This window comes from Amblyomma mixtum, chromosome 8, assembly GCF_055824585.1.
Source record: "Amblyomma mixtum isolate Tamu chromosome 8, ASM5582458v1, whole genome shotgun sequence".
Taxonomy (NCBI): Eukaryota; Metazoa; Arthropoda; class Arachnida; order Ixodida; family Ixodidae; genus Amblyomma; species Amblyomma mixtum.
In genome coordinates, this window is record NC_143019.1 from 28,924,369 (window position 1) to 28,945,302 (window position 20,934).

General features: G+C 48.5%; 1 protein-coding gene across 5 annotated transcripts in view; it reads right to left on the bottom strand.

The window, feature by feature from the left end:
* The window catches only part of Snap25 (Synaptosomal-associated protein 25kDa), a 266,299-nt gene that overhangs the window by 31,404 nt on the left and 213,961 nt on the right, over positions 1–20,934 (bottom strand). For all 5 annotated transcript variants that reach the window (XM_089556896.1, XM_089556898.1, XM_089556897.1 and 2 more), the window contains one exon: positions 6,152–6,280. In XM_089556896.1, the coding sequence (XP_089413022.1) occupies positions 6,152–6,280 (129 nt within the window). The remainder of the gene's footprint in view (positions 1–6,151; positions 6,281–20,934) is intronic.

A 20,934-nucleotide genomic window follows, 5' to 3' on the forward strand; every position in this document is an offset into this window, starting at 1 on the left:
TACGCACAGTTAGTGCCGTTACGCTGCTTTCTGCAGCTAACGTCACTTTGCGCTGGGACCGAAGGCGAAAAAATAACCGACTGCCCAGCCATACCCAGACACTAACCCTTCCCGCTTGGTAAGATAAGAATGTCATGCCTACTGTTACGCACAGTTAGTGCCGTTACGCTGCTTTCTGCAGCTAACGTCACTTTGCGCTGGGACCGAAGGCGCAAAAATAACCGACTGCCCAGCTATACGCAGACACTAACCCTTCCCGCTTGGTAAGAACGGCACCAAGACGCGACCTTTAGCTGCTGTTAGAAAAGGCGATAAAGTCCAAAGCAAGCGTCAGCGTCAGTATATACTCGATCCCCTTGCTTTCGGGCGAGATCGCTTATCTTGACAGATGACCCGCGCTGAGTGGCTCCTAAAGTGGGGCGTAGATCTTATTCTACTTTTGTAGTTCGAAATATATTGTAGGCAAACATCCGTTAGCAATAAATCCGCCAGTTCTTCGAAGAGCCACTGCTGCCTTACGGGTTCCAATATTGTTCCCGCCCTGCTGTCTTTGCGCTGCCAATGGCGAAAAGTTTACTCATAAGATAAAACCACGCGAGGAAGAGAACGAGGAAAAATACGAACAAGACGCCGTCGCCTTTCTCACACCCGTATCCTTTCTTTCTTTACCTTGTTTAAGCATCGTTAAGCATTACACTCTAAACAGTAAACATGCCTATATGGGAGTAAAAAAAGGGAGCACATTTGTTCCCTAGTGCCCTCCGTTCTATAAAAGAGTACGCCAGGGGAGACTTTACTCTCTTTTTATTCCTTTCTTACAAAACGCCCTTTTCCTTCTGACGCCCGCGTCCTTGCTTTGTTTTATCTCATTTAGGCATCTTTAAGCACTACACTGTGAACAGAAATGCGCTTCTAGGGGAGTTAAATGGAGTAAGTTGTCCTTTAGCCTAAAGGAAGTAAGCCAGAAAACAGCTTACTCCCATTTTATTCTTTTCTGAGAAGACGGCCTTGTCCTTCTCACGCCAGCATCGGTGCTTTGTTTTACCTCGTTTAAGCATCGTTAGGCAGATAAGGAATGCGCCAATATGAGAGTAAAAAGGGAATAAGCTGTCTTCTAGCGGACTCCCTTTTATAAAAGGGAATACTTTTTACTCCCCTCTGTTTAGAGTGCTTATAGTGTTCTTCCACGGGTCACCTGCTAGTAAGCGAGTGACCTGTCGTTTCACCGCTGAAGTCCTTCGCGTGGGTTCCCAGAGACGACTCCATATACCACCAACTAACTAAGTTGCCTCTAGCGCTGCGCGCATAACTTATCGTGTGACCACATCCGCTGACGCCAGCTCACGATGAAGTCAAAAGGGCAGGGTGTAAGGGCATAGGCGGAAAGTGGAGGTGAACGACGACCGCCTCGATCGTTGCGTGCTCGGCGTCCGCGCTATGCCCCTAAACATAGCTCCCCTGAAACAACAACGGCGCGACCGAGGTATCATAGTGAAGCGGGGTCAGAGACAAACAACAAGGTTGAAGGAACCTTCTAGACAGTGGCGTGCAAGACGCGGCGGCGGCTTCCACGAAACCCAGGGGTCACCGGCCTAAATATAAGGGCGCAATGTGTATCCTCTTGATGCCCCCCCCTCCTCCTTTTTAACGCAGCGACGCTGACCCGTGAGCGTTGGGTTACCTCTGGGCGCAAGGCGAAAACACTAGCATACTGAATCGCTCCATGTTGCGAAAAGATATTCTAAGCCATGCCCCAAACTTTGCGTGCGCTTTCGTTCAACGACGCGAATGTCGAAAGCTCCCCATCGATATATCTCCAATTTACGTCAGTTCGCCTAGTCGCAAGCTCTGCAAGACGTTTATATCGGGCCCAATTAAGGCCTTCTGAGAAAACGTACTCCTAACTTAGCTGTGAACTTTACATGTTCTTTCTTCATCATCCAGGAATATCGAAAGAAGTTGCTCACTGATCCTATACCATCTCGGTCAGTTCCCCGCCTGTCGTAAGCTTCGCAAGATGCATTCACGGCACGGGAAAATCGGCAAGCGCGACACGCGACCTCCGCTTAATGTCACTATTTCTCGCAAAGTGAAAGAGAGCACGCGAAGACCGTCCTTCGAATGCACGCGGCAGTCGCGAGGTGCAAACATGAACCGAGACTTAGAAGTGGCAAATAGACCCAGTAGACTGCGAAAGCGATTACACTTAGGCGGAATCATCAGTTCCATCGTCACCACTATCAACCAATATGGCCACTATCATCATCACGAGTACTGTTCCCTGCCCCGCCACAGCATCAAATATCCTGAGCTTGTCACTCGATCTCGCTCCCGGCCCCTTTCAGATTGCCTGTTTCCAGGTACCCACTCCGGCACCCTAACGGACTAGGAGTTGCTGGTTATGCGTATTATATATCCAGTCCACGTCCGCTTGTGTCTAGTTTCGGCTAATGTAGCCTAAACTTGCGTTTCCTGCATAATACAAGGCGTTTTTCTAATGGTTTCTTTATACTACGCCAACAACTTCCATTTCGTTCGCTCGCGGCACTAAACAGCCTAACTTCTAGGCGTTCAGTAAGCCTCCAAATTTCGGTCTTACCGGCGAGTACAGCAGAAACACGTGAGCTACATGCCTTCCTCATCAGATACTAAAGGACCTAAACATTCTTTGAAACCTCTTAAGTATGACTTATGAATAAATATTAAAAGAAATTTTAAAGCAAGGATAACTCGAGAACCGTTTTCTTTTTTCGCACACACGTTCAGAAACCACGCGGCAGGATACTGAGAAGTGTTTTGCGAAATCTCCCTTCTGAATAACGTTCGCGAAAGATTCGCTTTCGTGCTTGTATGCACCTACGGTCAGCACTCAATTGCCTTGTACTCAGGAGCTGCGCAAGTTACGAGCAAGCGATCGCGCTTCCTTTTACTACTGGCGATCCCAAAGTGTTCCCCGAGTTCAGTCCATGAGGGCCACAAGGTGACGGTTAAGCGAGAAGTCTAGCTCTTCCGGTGCAGTAACTTTTTTCCGGAAATGCCCAAAACGAAAGTGCTGAGTTTTCGGACCCCAGAATCAGTCACAAAAAAGAAAAAAAAAGTGGCAAAGCACAGGGCTCAACTACAGTACAATAAGCCAGCTCGAATTCCTGCTCCTCAAAGAGGAGCAAGAGCTTTCTTCCCAATTCGAAATTGGCCAGAAGTCGCAAACGAAACGCTAAGCATAGGCTACAACGCACAGACTAAAAATACACCCGGAGCTACTTCCGCCGAACAGACGCCAGAGAGTCTACCGCTACTCCTCCAACGCTAGCCAAGTCATCGTCGCTTTAAAAGACGACCTCGCCAAACGCGGAAGCGACGATGGCATCGACAGACGCCGCTCTGCAAGAGGCACGGAGAGGGGGTAGGGAAGAGGGTAGCGAGCTACAGAATGAACTGTCCCCTACACTAACGATTTCCGATCGCGCCAGCCAAGCTCTGCCTTTCAAAACAGGCCGACTTCCTGACTCTACGAGAGCTGGGAGAGGGTATCCTAGCTCCTTCTCCCCACCCTCTTCCCCCCTTTCCTTCCCTACACTATCCATCTTGAAACTCCTCATAACCGTTCCTCCTCTCCCAAATCCTCCCCTCCTCTGCCAAACTCCCGCGCAGCCTTCGACAACTTCGATATCTCGAACAGAGGAGACAACAGTTGATACTCGCGCGCCAGCGGCGAAAACAGTTTGCGTCCTAAACCGGGCCACCGACGGCTGCGATCGAAGACCGGAATAAAAGAGGGAAAGGAGGGGGTCCGAGAAGGCGAAGGAAAGATTGCATAAAGTTGGTGCACCCTTTATATCGCTCGCCTGACTCGTTGCGCCCGCTCGAAGTTGTTATTAGGAACCTCGCGAGCTAGAGGAGATGCGCCAGTTTCGAGCTAGAACTGCCGGCCCGTCCACGAACTGGGAGGAGATAAGGAAGTCATCAGGAATAGCAGCGCGCGCGAGAGAGACGTGCGGCGGTAAATGACAGCGTCAAAACCAGGCTGGCTGAAGGACGCGACGAAGACGACGACTTAACTCGACGTTTATGGAACAGTGTTCGTGAGCCGGAACTGGGCCGTTCCGCAAAGCTCCGGCGTGCAGGCAAAAAGCTCACAAAAGCAAAATAAATAGAACTCGGAGAAAAGCACATTAGACTTGAGACGCTTAGGAAGTGCCACCGTGTCACTCTATAGCTCGTCTTGACGCTTTGGTGCGCTCGTCGTATCGTCACGGAAACTGACAACCGCGTTAGTGTTGAATTAAATATCACGCCGCGAACGCGTGGTTTTCCGCGTTCCTTATACTGACGTCGCGCTCTGCGTCTTTGTGATTATTTGAATAATATCTCGGAAGTCTGCATTAGACTTCACGCAGTAAGGAGCGCTTACGCCGGAAGTTCTCCGTGCCATCAGGACGTGCGGTATACACAGCGGGTCCCACAACTCATCCTGTTGATGAAGACACGCTTTCCCCATTACGAAAAGGGTTAGGACTGACGAGAGTTCCTGCAGTCCGTTTTCGCGGCCAGGAAGTTCCATGTCAACAGCGAAATCCTTAAAATCTTGGTGGTATGGCGCATGGATTAAACGAAGTGCTGAGTGCCTTGGGATACGGCAGGCCGAAGGGTACCGCGAACAGCAAAGGTAAGAAAGGCTACCGTGTATACACTTCATCTCGTATGTAGTTCGCAGCACTGTACATACTAAGGCAAACCTCAGCCGATCAGGATGGCGCAGCGCACGACATAAATGTGTTTCCCCGCGCCAACATTCGCCCATTGGTGGCTCCACCTCTGGAGAAGATGGATCACCAGTAGTCAGGCTATCTTCGCAGCAATTGCCGCTTGGCGCCTCTTAAGCACTTTGCGAAGTGATTAGATGCGAAGCGATTAGTCGACGATTACCAAGGCTAACTGCATAGCTTGCATGAGGAAACAGTGCACTTTCTACAGAGGGCGCGGGAGATACGATCGACTCGGCGGACGCCTTGTTTGCGAATGGCGGCGCGCCACTCCGCAGCTGGCCTACGCATAGCTGTGTCCGTGCGGACTTTCTCTGTTAATTTAAGAAGCGATTTAAGCGCTAGTTGTATTTAAAAAAAAAAATCTCTGCCGCTCCCGTAACCGAGAGTAGAGTAAGCATGAAATGCAGGGCGATGCAGAAGCGTACGTGGACACGTCTTGTCCACTGACCCCGGGGAGCCAGTTATGCGCACTTCCTTTCCTTAAAATTATCGCAGAGCGTAAAACGTTGTCAACGCCAACGCCAATGAGCACAATGAACGCCGAGGGCCTATGTCTTCAGCGCCGCGTTTTTGGCACAAAGTTGTCGATGCCTGCAGCCCACATCTCTTTCTCATCACCCCACGTACCTATAAGCGCGATTCAGGCGTCCACTGACCCAGGGAGCAAGGTATGTGCACTTCCTTTCCTCAAATGGCCGCCGCGGTGGCTCAGTGGTTATGGTACTCGGCTGCTGTCCCGAAAGACGCGGGTTCTCTTTCTCTAAGCGGCCTTCTCTCAAAGCCCCTAACAGATCACGTATGACAACGAAGTGTATTTGGTATGTATGTGCTTTTTGCATGCGTTATTAGAAATTGGAAACTATAATTGCGTGCATTATAAAATTCACAGCTCGACTGATATCTTAATAAACATTGAGAAGACACTGGCAGCAGTATTTTTTGTGACTCGTTTGGAGAGCAACTGGCACTTGTATGCCGGTCCCGTAGGAGGGCTTAGAGAGTCTCGTTAAATCTCGTTAAGTCTCGTACGGTACGAGGATGTTCTCGTTTCAGAGCCCGGATGAGTGGAATTCAGTGCCCGGATGATGGCTCTCGGTCTCGGCGTGACGTCACCACACTGCCGACAACGGGAGCTAAAAGCATTTCATGCTTAAAACACCAGCCTTAACTACTTACTCACTGACTGTACTGACTGTTCGAAAATAGTTCTATACTGCACGGATACTCGAGGGACTATTTGTTGTGCTTATGCAGCCCTGATTGGACGAGAGAGCAGTAGGTTGCAGACCGATGCAAACTACTTGTGAGATGGAGTAATGTAAGCCGAAAGCATGAAAGGAAGGGGGAGAGAGAGGGGGGGGGGGGGGGTCCAGCCCAGCACTCACTTGGCGATGTATCCGCTGGTTGGGCCGGCTCCGTTGCGGTCGTCCATGACCCTGGCAGGCTGACTATTCACCACCTTCCCGTCCTCGTTCGCCTTCCACGTGCTGGCATCCTCCTTGAATTCTTTGCCCCTGTTCGGGGGTGAGAGAGTGGAGAGGAAGGAGAGGAAGGAGAGAGCGCCACCACAAAACGTGGTCATCATCGGCACCACGATCATCGCAATCCACACTAACGGGTATGGGGAGCCTGCGCTGCCCAGGCGGCACTGCAGTTACTCCACTATTCGACTAAAAACTGCTGCCGTCAGTCAGTCGCTTGGGCGGCTACGAACGCGAGGGCACATTCTGAACGACTAGAAGCCTCCGTTTGGTTGATAGCACTATCTTTGAAGAAGGATGGATAATTGGGCGAGTTTGTACTGATACATCGTGGGAGGGAACAATCGCGAACAAAACGACAGACGAAGCAAGAGGACACAAAGACGAGCGCTGACTCGAAACTGAATTTTTTATTCAAAAACGAAAACATATATATATATATATATATATATATATATATATATATATATATATATATATATATATATATATATATATATATATATATATATATATATATATATACATCACAATCACGTGAACAAACAGAGCAGCGAGCATTGGTATAGCGGAATCAAGACCATCAAACGCACAATATGCCACGTGATGAACTCCGAACAGAGGCACCCCTGAGAACCGATATGAAGCGAGTCACGAATTATCTAAAAACGATACTTCTTTGTCAACTAATGCCAAAGAAGGCTGGCTGATACACTGATTCTGTCTTCCGTAAGAAATAAGCTTCCATAATCTCCCTTGTCAATTTATCGCGGAGTCTAAACAAAATTTTAGTTTTTGTGACCAAAGGGCGGCACTTTTTCTGTTTTTTATCATTTTCCTTCCCACACTCGCGGCAATGATCTTTCAGATGAGAGTATCTGGTGTCTGATAGTGAATTAATATGTTCCCTCAGGCGAACATTAATACATCGGCCTGTCTGACCAATGTAGACTTTTTTGCACGAGAGTGGAAGCTGGTAGACTATACAGAGCATGCACATTCCACCAACGGTGACCTGTGAGTAACACGGCATTTGAATGGACTAACTCCTAATACATTTTCACTACGGTTTCTGACGGCCCGGCAAAGCCCGCTCAACTTACAAGGTGCCGAAAAAACAACTTCGATTTCAAACCTACCAGCTACATTTTTGAGATTATGGGCTACCTTGTGAATGTAGGGGATGACGGCTGATGAGTGATTGTGATGTATATATATATGTTTTCGTTTTTCAATAAAAAATTCAGTTTCGAGTCAGCGCTCGTCTTTGTGTCCTCTTGCTTCGTATGTCGTTTTGTTCGCGCTGTTCCCTCCCACGATATAGCACTATCTGCCTCGCTTCTGTAGACATAACCCAGATAACTGACACGCACCACGTTTGGCTTCAACAGAGCGCAGAATCTCACGCCAATAAGCTCAGGAAGGTGGCGTGGAATAGCACTACGAGTGCCCCCAAAACTGCTTGCTCCTCTCGCTATGCTGTGTTACGGCGCTGCAATCGACACGGCAAACTTCAGCTCAGGTTCCCCATAGCTCAACTAAAAAGCGCCGTCAAACGCTTCTGCGAGTGGCGAGTAGAAAATATCTCGCAAAAAAATTACATGACCCCGAATGGCTGACCTAAGCAACACTCTAAGGCTACTGAAAAAAACCGACCCTGCCTTGGCTAACCCCACAGAGAAATAAGAAGAGAGGAGAAGTTATAAAAAAAAAATAACCTACTTATCAGGGTAAGCCTGGCTTCTAAGCTGTATCGTGCCAACAATTTATTAAGATCTTTTTTTTTTTTGTGCGCTGGCGTAGTGGGTGCCCCTACTTGGTTCTACAATCCCGCTGCTTATATCGCAGAGTTATGTGAGAGACAGAATCCCCCCGAAATAAACCTCCGGCGACAAATCTAGAGCGCGGCCGAAAGCACGAGCACCCCTACATGCCGGCTGAGACGAAACACGGATACGATTTCGTTAAATCCCTTGGAAGACTACTAGTATGATCACAGGAGCTCGGTTTACAGATTTCGGGAATGGTCAAATGTTCAGGGGAATTCCCCAAAGTGGAGTAGATTTGTAATAAGGGGGTAATTACTCATTGACATCCACCCAAGCGCAGCCATATGCTGCTCAGAAAATTCCGGCGACGTAACGACTTTTCACTTATCCTTTTGAATATTACCATCAGCAAATATCAAATTTGAAATACAAAATATAAAACTATCCGGCTACCAATAACAGCAAAATCATACGAATGCGTGCTCATTGATCTTTTTTTAAACATTCGCCTTCTCAGTATGCATGTGCGATTAAGTTCGCAGATATTCCAGTCTCACTACAGTATGACGTCGACAACGACCTCTTCTATGCCCAGTTCGATTCTACAAGTATTAATGCACAGTGCAGCGAACTGGGCAGTACTCTAGCTTAAAAAGCTACCAACGAGGACATTAATTATCAACCAATCTGCACCAATACTCGTCGCATTTAATAAAAAAAAACATCTTCAAGGCCCTTTCAAACGAAGCGAAAATCACATGTTCCTTCGGCGGGGATAAAGTCCTTGTCACCACAATAAGAAAGCGGAGAAATATGAAATATATGTACGATACTGCTAGTACGTGTCCACTGGCCACACATGGTATACATGCTATGTAACAGTTTTTGGTGCAGCAAAATAAGCGAGGAACTAGAGCATGCTGACACTGCAACCTTTCCTCTTCCAGCATGCAAAACTAGAAAAAATCCCGTTATCTTCACCCGCTATTCTGATCAAGCCCACCCAATGCAGCTTGAAATCACGCACTCACGAGTCACCGCGCTGTGTGCACCGCACTGTGAACGTGCACACTATGAATGCTCAAACCGAAGATGTAAACGCGAACCCTAGCCTCGTGAAGCACTAAGGCCCTCCTCCATAGACAAACATCTTAGGGTTTGTTGGAACTGTGGCAATTTGCAGCCACAGTAAAATATCCGGATTTTGTATAATACAACACACGCATGATTCCAATATGTTTCTTCTTAATTGTTTTTCTCCTCAAGTGTTTACTTAATCGCCAACGTCTAAGGTCATGCCTACGTGTCAGGCCTAATAGGCGCGAAGGGGGTACACGAGATTAATTTTAATTTGTTACCTTTAAGGCGAAATGCAGCTACTGAGAAGTGCATCCAGATTTCAGTGGGATATGATATCGTCCGCTTGATAATGAGGGTGGTTAACAAGAAATAAGAAAAAAAAAACTTATCAGCCCTGCTACTGCGGCTTAGCGGGAGCCTACGCGTGCCCTGGACAATGCAGGTGTCAAGAAGGCCCGTAAGGGTGCTTTCCCACATAAAGATCTTCAATGCGGAAAAGCTGCCCCAAGGAACGCGGTCGGCAAGCCTGGGAAAGAGACGCAGAGAAGCGTTTTCTGCTAGCTACTACAGCGATGTGGCCTCAAATTTACTAGCGTCACTTCCGATAACCATGCAAAGCTAAAAATAAATAAATAAAAGTAGGCAGCTGCAAAGTGACCCATGCAGCGAATCAAAATGTGTGTTAGCTGCTTATTTTGCCGTAACCCAGAGGACGGTTACGCGTCGGCTGTTCTCACGGAAGTACTAAGCTAAGAAGTGCGGGCTTCAGACCAAATAAAGCGCCGGCTAGACAACTCATTTTAACGATGCAAGTCAACCATTACTGCTATTTAATATGAGCACCGAAACAACCTAACAAATTGCTACTGCTATGTAATAAATTGCTTCAGAAACATAGCAGTCCCGTTAGCTGCGTCTTACTACAAGGAGAAACAAACGGAATCATTGCGCAGTTGAGGAAATGACCACCGCGAAGAGTTTTGACCCTATTCATAAGAAAATGAGCAGAAAAAATAAGTTAACAATTACACATACGTATTATCGGGGGAAAAAGTCTCCAAGACACGGGAGCAAAAGTGAACGGTACGTCTATGGTCACCTCATTTCAAAACCATCACAGATTAGAACATGCGACTCAGACTAACTTCCGCAAGCGCGATCTCGAGACACCGGCTAATAACAGAGTTGTTGGCTTCGGTTAGCACTCGCGCGATTGGAGAATTTTTTCCCCCAAGAGACCGTGTCCAAAAAGGGAGAAGAGGACCAGAATAGAGAAAAAAAGACGGTTTAAACAACTCGAAACAAACGCTCAAAGCACAGCTGAAAAGAAAAAAAAAAGAAGTTCAAATCAGAAGCTCACGTAAGAAGACACTGCACGTTTTCTCAAGAACGGTGATTTACGAGAGGACGACACAAGGCAATCACGTGCAGGTGATGGAAGCTTGCGCAAGGCAAAACGCGTAGTGAGGTGCGAACCAACCACCAGGGAGTCGCCAATGCAACGTGAGACGTTCCACCTCCACCGACATTAAGCTAAGCAGCTCAACCATTTGCAAGACAGCGGGACGTATACTCTTGTTCAAAACCTTCATGTTACATAGTTTGCCTTTCAGACGTGTAGTGGAGCCACTTACGACGACACCTGAACAAACTCTAAATCTTTCTAGGAAGAGGACAACCGTCGCCCACGCATTTCCAGATCTTTTGGTTTATAGGGGGTGCCGTAAGAGCTGCATTATACACCTGAAAAAGAAACTAGGTGGCTTGAAGACTTCTGAGCAAGGCTGTACATGTCCCACTGTCCCATAAGGGATATATGGATACAGACAAACACGGCGTTGGCCCAGAAAGGAAAGTGCCCACACACACACACAAACACTCTCCCCGTGAACACGCAATTCGGGACATTTACGTGAGCGTCATAGCCACTTCTTCGGCCCTAACCAACACCCTGAAAGTAGAATAGAAAAAACAAAAAGAGAACAAAGGAGGCACAATTCCAAAACAACTGAATTCACTAGCACATGTACAGAAGAAATAAAAGCATGGGATACAGGAATGATTAAGACAGAGAGAGAAATGGATACCGAGGTAAGAGAAGACAGCCTGTCAGAAGTAAGGTAAAAAGGCTGAGACAGGAACATCAGGAGCAGGTTGTGCATAGTAATGAGACATGCGAAATCTAAATTAAATTACTGTTAACACTTCAAGATGAGGAAATTGAAGGATGCCCAAAGATCTAGAAAAGTTTACTACACCCAAAAAGAAGAAGCTAGAGGACGCTACTGTTTAGTCTAAACTAACCCTCTACGCCACAGACCAAAACGCACAGTCGAATGAACGAAGAGCTCACCGCTAGGGCAATCAAGACTAGTACAATACTTCCACCAGACAGCCGAGTGAGGGACAGACATACCGCAAGACAACCCATGTTGATGTCAAACCGAAGACAAAAAAGCTACACCACACCCAAACGTTTACACGCAAGCTGCCAGGCAAATGCCCATGTAATAGACTACACGAAAACGTTTAAAGAAGAGGCATGAGAAACATGGCACACATGTTATGACACCGGACACATGTGACGAAGGGTCCAAACATGGCGCAGGGCGGCTCCAAATGGCCAAGTTCCCATACTCACCGTATCAACGTTTGCATAATAAGCCCCTTTAAAAAAAGAGGCTAAAATTTCACGTGGTGCTAGGCGGTGGGTCGGCCGCAGGCGAGGCTCCCTTTTGCACAGGAACGGCATATGCTCAGCTGACGGACACAGGGCTAGACAGACACTTCACTGCGAGGTCTTCGTCCTCTACCTCGTCTACTAGGTGTTAGTACAGGAAAGAGGATGGAAATCGACGCGTTTTGAGACAGAGAGGTTTTCTTCTGCTGGTAAGTCGTTAGCCGCATTGTGAAGTAAGTAGGGAAGGTTTCGTGTTAGCAGGACGAAAGCTAATACTAGAATCAACGACCAGAATAACTATTAGTGTTGCATCAAGCAATTTCGAGAAATTTCTACTGTCCAAGAGAAAAACGCAGCGCGCTTGTGATTAGGCAATATTTACATCCAAAAAAACTGAAAGCGTGATGAGCAGTCAAAGTTGTACTTTAAAATCCACCGACTACAAAAAGGTGCAATAAGTCCGGACAAAAAAAAAAAAAAAGTAGACAAGCAACGAATGTATGGAGATGACTGTGGCCAGGGAAAGAGGGATTGCCGAACGGAAAACATGGACTTGGGGAATATGCCAGGAAGTTCATGTAATTTGGTGCACAAAATTCCTCCACCAAGGTAGCACGGCCAAAGCATACGAAAGTACAATCGCTGACCACGTCGAAGGATGACGTACAAAGTACGAAATGCCACCGCTTTTCAACAGTGCGTTGTCATTAGCTTCCGCGGACGGAACGGGTCGCTTCTTTCTCTGACCTTTTATTAACGAAGACCACGAGCACAAAGGCCGCACGCCAAAAAGCCCGACGGTAGTTGAAAAGGGATAAACCACAGGATAAAGTTTCAGTTCAGAGCAGGCCAAATCAGAACTCGAAGCCAACAAAGTAAGTAGACATCAGGGACGGCCAGTTTTCGTCGAACCGAGAGTCAAACCGGAAACACAGCGGTACCCAGAACGCGACGGCCCAGACGAAATTACACTGCTACCGAGTGAAGGTTGGTTTTATGGTTTGGTTTTATGGGGTTTAACGTCCCGAAGCGACCAAGGCTATGAGAGACGCCGTAGTGGAGGGCTCCGGAAATTCCGACCACCTGGCGTTCTTTAACGTGCACTGACATCGCACAGCACACGGGTTACCGAGTGAAGAAAGTCGAGTACTAGTTGTGTCTACGAGACGAACCACCAGAACGCGACTTGACTAAGGAGGAAACCGTGAAGCAAAGGAAAAGAAAAATGAATCCAGTAGAGAGAAGAAGACTAAATAAAAAGAGCAGAGGAATGCGAAGGATGAAATGAAAGAATGAAAGTGATATATGAAGTATGAAAAAAAAGGAAGTAAATAAAGGAGCTACCTAGAAAGAACGCAAGAGAGAAAGAAAGCAAGAAAGAAAGAACGAAAGAAAAAAGGAAGGAAAGAAAGAAATGAAGAAAGAAAGAAAGGGAAGAAAGGAAGAAAGCAGGGAAACAAAGGAAGGAAGGGAGAGAGAAACAAAGGAAGAGAGGGAGAAAGAAAGAAGGAACGAAGGAAAGAAAGGAACAGAGGGAGAAAGAAGGAACGAAAGAAAGAAAGAAAAACAACAAAGAAAGAAGGAAGGAAAGAAAGAAAGAAAGAAAGACGGAAAGAAAGAAAGAAAGAAAGGAAGAAAGAAAGAAAGAAAGAAAGGAAGGAAGGAAGAGAAAGAAAGAAGGAAAGAAAGAAAGGAAGAAAGAAAGAAAGCAGGAAAGAAAGCAGGAAAGAAAGCAAGAACAAGAAAGTCAAGCACAAAGGGCGAGTCGCGAAATGGAACGCTCCTCTCGAGATGCTGCCAGCGGCCGCAGAGCGTTTCCCGACCATTAGAGGGAAAGCGACGCCATTAGGGCGGGAGAGGGCGCACGGTTCACACAAAACTGCGCCGATGATAGAGAGAGGGAGGGGAGGGAGGTGGAGAGACAAAAAAAAAAACGCCCACATTACTTCCGTTTCCTGCAGCTGCGCACAACAATGTTCCGTAGGATGCGCCACGGCAAATGACCCCGAGACACGACCGGCAGACCAACGAGGGAAAGCCGGGACAACTCTCGACTCGGTTGAAAATTGAGTTTTCGCCCAAGACTAAATACTCAAGCACCACGCTTGTCTCTCTCTTTCTCCACTTTCCCGGTCTCCGCGCTCGGCGTCTCTAATGTTTTTGCGTGTGTGGTCGTTATTAGGGAAAGCAATTGAAGCCACGCTAAGTTCGCGCTCTCGTTTACAGCTGTTCCTTGTTGCGAAGGGATCGATTAGGGTCACCCACAAGAACTTGAGAACCGGTTCGAACCGGACTCCATCACTGGTTGGAGTTTCTTCGCCTGAGCGACCAGGAAATAATTCCGTTTTTGTGCGCTCGCGCCTGTGTGCTTTTGTGATCGCGCCTGAGTGATTTCCTACCAGGAATTCACTCCGCAAAACTATATTTACGTGACTTCTAGGATCTGCAGTATCAATAAGGTCAGCTCGCTCACGGTGTCTAAAATTGCGAGGACACTTTGGCAACTAAGTGTTGAGAGGCGAAAGCCGAGGACACTATGCCATGGCGACTTCCGGTGGATGTGACGTCACACCCTTCCCGTGGCCATATCGATACCCAAATTATACATCTTTCGGGAATCTTAAGTGTTAATTGCGCTTAATTACACATTTTTCCATCTAATTTTACACAAATCCGACGTTTTTCCGACCATTCTGTGACAATCTTCACTATGCCGTGACGATTCTGGTGGATGCGACGTCATGCCGTTCCCGCGGCTATATCGACGTTCGCGCTATTTCGACGCAATTTTTATATTTTTGCCTATACTTAATTGACTAATTAATCTACAGTCATCAAACATGGCTTCTAGGTTCATTTTTTCCTCCTCCATCTGAAGCAACCATTGGTTTTTTTCTATCTCTTCTAGTTCCCGAGTTAAACGCGTGTGACGCGCTTTGTTAACGGACGGACGACAGTAAGAGCCATTACAGGCTTTAGTTTTAAAAGACTGCAGTTGAGATGTCGTGTAAACACGCAACCAGGAATGGACTCGGCGGGAAGTGAGGATGTGAACGGAGACAGAGAGAAGAGCTTGCTCGAGAACAAGTCACATATAAGACACCTCCAGGCTACCGCTTGTTGGGGCGACCGGAGGCTCGGGAGGATCCCACTCCACCACAAGGAATCACGAAGACACCTCATAGAGATGCTCAGGAAGAAGAGGGGGGACCATCTTCTCAATCGAACTCAACCCAAGAGGCTTGGTCACGAAAGGAAAAGCCGTCCGTCACTCGCGCCGAGGCTTTCTCGATATCCCCCTCTTCCCTCGAGAGACCTACGTTGCATGGAGCCACCAAGGAAAGCTGACGGAGCCCAGAGTGCGCACTCTTATCGCTGGCTTCCACGTGATTGATCAACCGTTCGACCCCGGCAGCGGTCATACGTCAGCGAACGACGCACAGAAGAAGGGGAGAAGGAGAACGTCGCGTCAACGGAACGAACAAACCACGAACACAAGCGGTGCTAGACTGGCGCCATGAAAGGCAAGGGAGAATGAACACGCAGCATCGACCGGAGTTCCTCGCTGGAGGAGAACGAAAACTCTGACCAACGGTTTCAGTAGCGTGGACTTCGCAGTTGTTTTCGAATTTTTTTTTTTTCGTTTGGAAAGTACGTTGGTATGTTTAAAATAACAGAGGAGACGAAATGCGAACACAGCAGTTACAGCGTCAAACGGAAAAAGAAGGCCGAACAAAGGTGGTTATAAATCTTGGAAGTTTCGGCTTCCGTACGGGAGCCGCGCGAAGGGGCCAACTTTTATACCTACTACTTTTGGTCGACGTTCCTTTTCATTTTCACGCAACTCCACTACTTGAGCAGTCGGGATGCCGTCAAAACCGTACATTCCTGCGATAGCACTAAGGCTAACAAAAACTACTGGACACGCGCCCTGGATATAGGGTCTCTCGAGAGTCATGAAGCTTCGAATACCAAGTAATGCCTTCGAATTCTTTTCTTCTTTTGAAAATGATGGTAGTGGCAAGGAGAAGGCGGAACGCTTGCAAGATGTTAAAGCAAAGATCCCGCACAACAGGCTCTGTGGTTTCGTAACAGCATTTCCTTACGATGACCTCACTAAAAGTTTCCAGGAAGCCAAAAAGAAGCAACAAAAAAAAAAAAGACCGATATCTGCTCAATCAACAAATGCACTGGTGAAGAAATGACCGCCATGCTTGAAGCTCCGAATCATCCGATAGGGTATACGACTGGGACGAGTCACCAAGAAAGAGACGTAACCATACCTGGCAAGAATGAAAGTACGGAATAAACAGGAGTGTCAGTAACGGCTACAGATGATAGCGACAGTGCCTAAGATGGAGCACGAAAAAGACCTCCCAGGTTCGCCTGTCAAACGCAGCGGCAACCCGACTCCGCGGCACCCAAAACTGTCGGGGGTTTCAGACACGTGAAACACGATTCCTATTCGGAAGGGCGTCCGACAGGAACTCGGTCAAGCCGCCTCTCCTCCCATGGGCGTCATTAGCGCGCTCGTTAAGAGCTCTCTCTCTCTCTCTCTCTCTCTCTCTCTCTCAGGCCTCGTCATCACTGCGACGCCGAGGTCACCTGACCGCGGACCAGCTGCAGACAACACGTGCCCGCCGGCGCAACATACTCAACGACATTATCTCGTTGCAAGAGCTGGCCTCCACTTACGGAGTCCAAGCGCGCCCGGCAGGCCCGGAATGCGACTCCTCGACGATGGCTAAACACCGAGCGCGGCGAACGTCGGGCCGCGGCATCGGCGCAAGGAATGCTCTCTCGGGGTAGCCAGAAACAAAAAAAAAGCGACCAGAAAGAAAGGTCACCGTAGACACCGCGAAGCCCAAACAACTACAAGACCGAACCGCACATTAACAGAATTGAGGCTGCCAGCCGACACATACAAGAGAGCGCCTGTATCTCTCCCTTAACCCTCCCGCGCGCAATGAGATAATCACCGGAGGAATAACGAAGCCAGACAGTCCGGGCTTACAGCCCGAGACGAGGTCCTGCGGCCTTTCGGCGATGTTTATACTCCGGTCCCGGATAATTCGGTGCAACACCGAGGAAGCTGTGGTCGCTGTTCCGTCAAACACAGACAGCGGCATTGGTCGCGACTTCGCTAACAAATGCGAGCTTTTAACCGCTGCCATACACCTCGCAAAGCTGCTGCGAAGCTGCTGTGGTGGTTTTTCCCTATATTACGAAAAACACCCAAAACTGCAAGATGGGTTATCATCGCTGGTCCGTCCTTGGAACACAGAAGCGACGCAAGCTCACATGAGACTGCAATGAGACAGAACACTTCGGAACGACGAATTTGTTCCGATCGTAAAAATAAAACTTCTACAGGTACCGGCTTTTCAAATAACGACTCGATTCTTGATAATGACGATATTTTGATTCTAATAGCAAAACGGAAGCTCGACCAAAGATCGCTATGAGCAGAGTGTTTTGGTGGGGCCCATTTCCCCCAAGCATTTCACACCTGACAAGCTAACGACTAAGACAGAGGAGAATTGGTGCCCAAAAACCGTCGAGTACTCGTCTGCACTGGGGTTACAAACCTCAAACCCTACGCATTAGAGACAGCTGCTCAAAACCACTAAGCCATCGCTGGAGACTATACTGCCTGAGCGATAGACTCGAACTTCTTGCAAGGAAGACCTTGAATATCGAAGGACAGCCCTTTGGGTCGTTTGAGTTCTAGCAGTCCTGCGAGTATGCGCTTCTCGCGTCAACTTAGAAGAACCAACAAGCCCAAACGTCTATACACGGGTCGTGCAGAGGGTCACACTATTTCCATGCATCCAGCGCAACAACACGAGAGGGCGCCACGGAAACCACTCCCAGATTCCTCCCCTGCGGTGCTCGGAACAAGCGCCTCCGTAGCCGTCGCGTAATGCTCCGTTGCTTGCTTGCGCTCGCGCGCCCCGGCGGATCTGAGTGGGTAGTGAGAGAACTAACGAACAAACGGGGCCGCTAGGCGAAGGCGAGAGCCTCCCTAATTGCCGGCGAAGAGGCTTTCGCAGCCTGTAGGTCGCGGTGTTTGCGGGTCAGAGGGCGAAATCCGATACCAGGGCCGAGGCCAGCAGGCAGGCGGACAGGCCGACGATACAGCGCCGCTCTCGCGTTAAAAGAAAAACAAACAAAAAAAGTGCGAGGGACTCGGCAGCGCCAAAGACTCCGGAACAAGGACGGCTCTTTCGACGCGGATTCTCCCAGCCTGAGTCTGCGTTGTTGGCCGTATACAGGGCGAGTGTGGTAGGGTGCATTTATTTATTTACTTATCTATTTATTCATTTATGTTTGTTCAGCCATTTATTTGACTGCCTTCAGTGCCCAAGGGAGGAGGTAGCAGAAAAAGAAACTGGCACGTATAGATACAGCTCCTTACTCCTTATTATATACGATAATCTTCGAGGATAATCCACATAATCTACATAGGCCCCTTTTTTTGCGCCTGTGCACGTGTCAGGTCTGTGCAGTTTCCCTTGCCGCGTACTGATTTACGCAGTGGCCATTACAAAGCACGAACGCACCGGTTCTGATGACGTCACAGATTTCTACCTCAGCGTCGGCGCGACAGCTGTCTCTTGAGTAATGCGATCTGGTCAATAGTGCGAACCGAAAGACGCGAAAGGTAATTACCCGGCTCATATTCGTATAGTGATCATCGCGATTCGCGTTCGTAGCGATTACACCGATTCGGAAACAATAAAAGCTTACAGCGTTCTCTACGGAGGCACCCGTTCGCACCGTATACCGAATTAGCAAAGCGCTACGCGAGCGCTCATTAGAAACGAAAATGGAGGCAGTCGTAAACGTCTGTTCGCAGCCAAAGAATTAACGCTTTGCTGAACGTTATTCCCCACCATTCTTTCATCTCAGCCGCAACGGAAGAAGTACAAGGGCGAAGAAAAACTAAACACACAAAAAAACACCCATTCGTGCGCGACATTAACGATCCAACATCATCACACAAGGCTACGTCGAGTCTTGGACAAAATTGGCCAGGCCACATGACTTACGTCTGGACCGTGCAGTTGAGTAGTCCTAGCACACAAGTGGTAAACATATCTACGAAGTAAAAAGAAGACAGGAACCCTCTCCGCACCTCATTTAGAGGGAGCTTGGGGGGATACCGCAAGTCAATCGACTACCCAGCTTAAAAGCAAGTTCTGCTGCGGGGGATGTTGGTCGAGGCTGTACGGTTCCACACGGTCGACGATAAGCTGGAGCGACGCGGGGCGGCTTCAAAAGCTAACTTTTCCCATGGACCGCGACCGTAGAACCAGAGAGTACAAGTTGGAAATGCACTATCTCTCACTCGCCTTCCCTCCTCCTCCTCCCCGTTACGGCCTTCAAACGCACGACAGCAGAGAAAACTAGCCCCGAACAAAGATGTAAAAAAACCGATCCAACTCGGACGCTGTACGCCCTAGAAGCCGAACTCAGCTGTTGGAGCCCCATGGGGCCCTTAACTCCGTCCTCACCCGATAACCCGATAACTAGCCAGAGACAGATCGAACGCACACGACGCGACAGGAAACTCTCCAAACTCGTTAAAGCGGCTATCCGAAACGCTGAGGCGGGAAAGGGGGGGGGGGGGGGGAGCGTGCATAAATCATTGAAATGCTAACTCTCAACTCCCTCGAGAGCTGTCGGCCTCTCACTGTGGGCGCAGAGTATCTGCGCCTGCCAATGCCGCGGACTCGATGGAGTGCGAGTGCGAACAATAAGCGACTATCGGCGGGAACATCCAGGGGGCGGGACGAGCAGTTTTCCGAACACAAGAGCGCAAGGGGGAAGGCAACCACGTGACCCAGGGGAACAAAGGCTCCATAGATGCTCACGGCCAGACAAACTCCGGAAAAACACGTCCTCCCGTGGATGTCCAGTGGACGTCCGGTGAACGTCGTCCACTGGATGACTTGCGCTCTTCAATCGGTAGTAATTGCAAGAAGATAAGTGAATGAAACGCGCTGTCCCTATAGCCATAGATACGGAAACGAACAAAGAACACGAAGCAAGAAGCCAAAGAGAAGACTAGACAATTAACGAAGAGCAGCTGTCTCGTCAAAAGGCAGAGTCAGAAGTAAGACATCCACGCTATAAATACTGAAAAAGGCGGACGTTTTCGACTTGAGTGGAAAATTCGATAAACTCGGAAAGCATTTCTATGTGCGGCCATATACGCGTTAGCCTGTTAGCGCGTTTCGGTTCAAGCGTGTGCGTTATGTTCTAGTTTATAGCCCTGCCCTTCTTCCGTCATCCCATTTCATTCCCACGTGGGCCTTCCGGGTAAACTAAGAAGGAAACAATGCACAAACACAGAAAACCAGTGAGCAAAAAATAAAAAAAGAGGGAAAGAGAGAAATAACAACGCCGCCACTGGAAACATACCAGGCAGTGCGAGGCTGCATGGATAGAGCCTAACGGGCGCCCGGCAACCAAACTGCCAACATTCGGGCGCGCGATCCGAGAACAAAGAGAGCACTTAGCAGTAAAGCTCGGTGGACTGCAAACACCGCCGTAAAAAAAAATAAATAAACAAGACGTCCGGGGCAGGTGCCTCGCGAACATCGGTAAGCGGTAAAAAGGCCTAATTGGAAACACCCAAAGCGAGAGGCGAACATCGAATCATCGCGGATGCAAAGTAGGGGCAACAAAGGCCGTTCTATAATGACGCCCCAGGGAAAAAAGGGATTTTCCGGCAACAACATGCCCTGGTCCGAATAAAGAAAAATATAGAAAGCCGCTTCGTGGAACGCTACATGCAAGAGCGGTGGGGTGGGGGAGGCTCCGTCAACATTCAGCGTTGCCGCTGGCGTTGCCCCTATGCTACACCGCCAACAACAAAAAACCGCGGCGGTCGCCGAAGCTTGCTAATAGGAGGCGAGGCACTCGAGAGAAGCGTAGAGGCTAATTGCAGACGAGAGCATCGATCGGAGGGACGCCAGGGCCAGAAAACAAAACAAAACAAAAGAAATAACAGACAGCAATAAAGCGCTAAATGGTATTTACACCGCCTAGAAACACCGTGACGATCGAAGAAAGGAACGACACAGCAATACACCAAGCGAAAATAGGGGAAGGGAAACGACCAATGTGGCGCCATCCATACGCCTGCACGG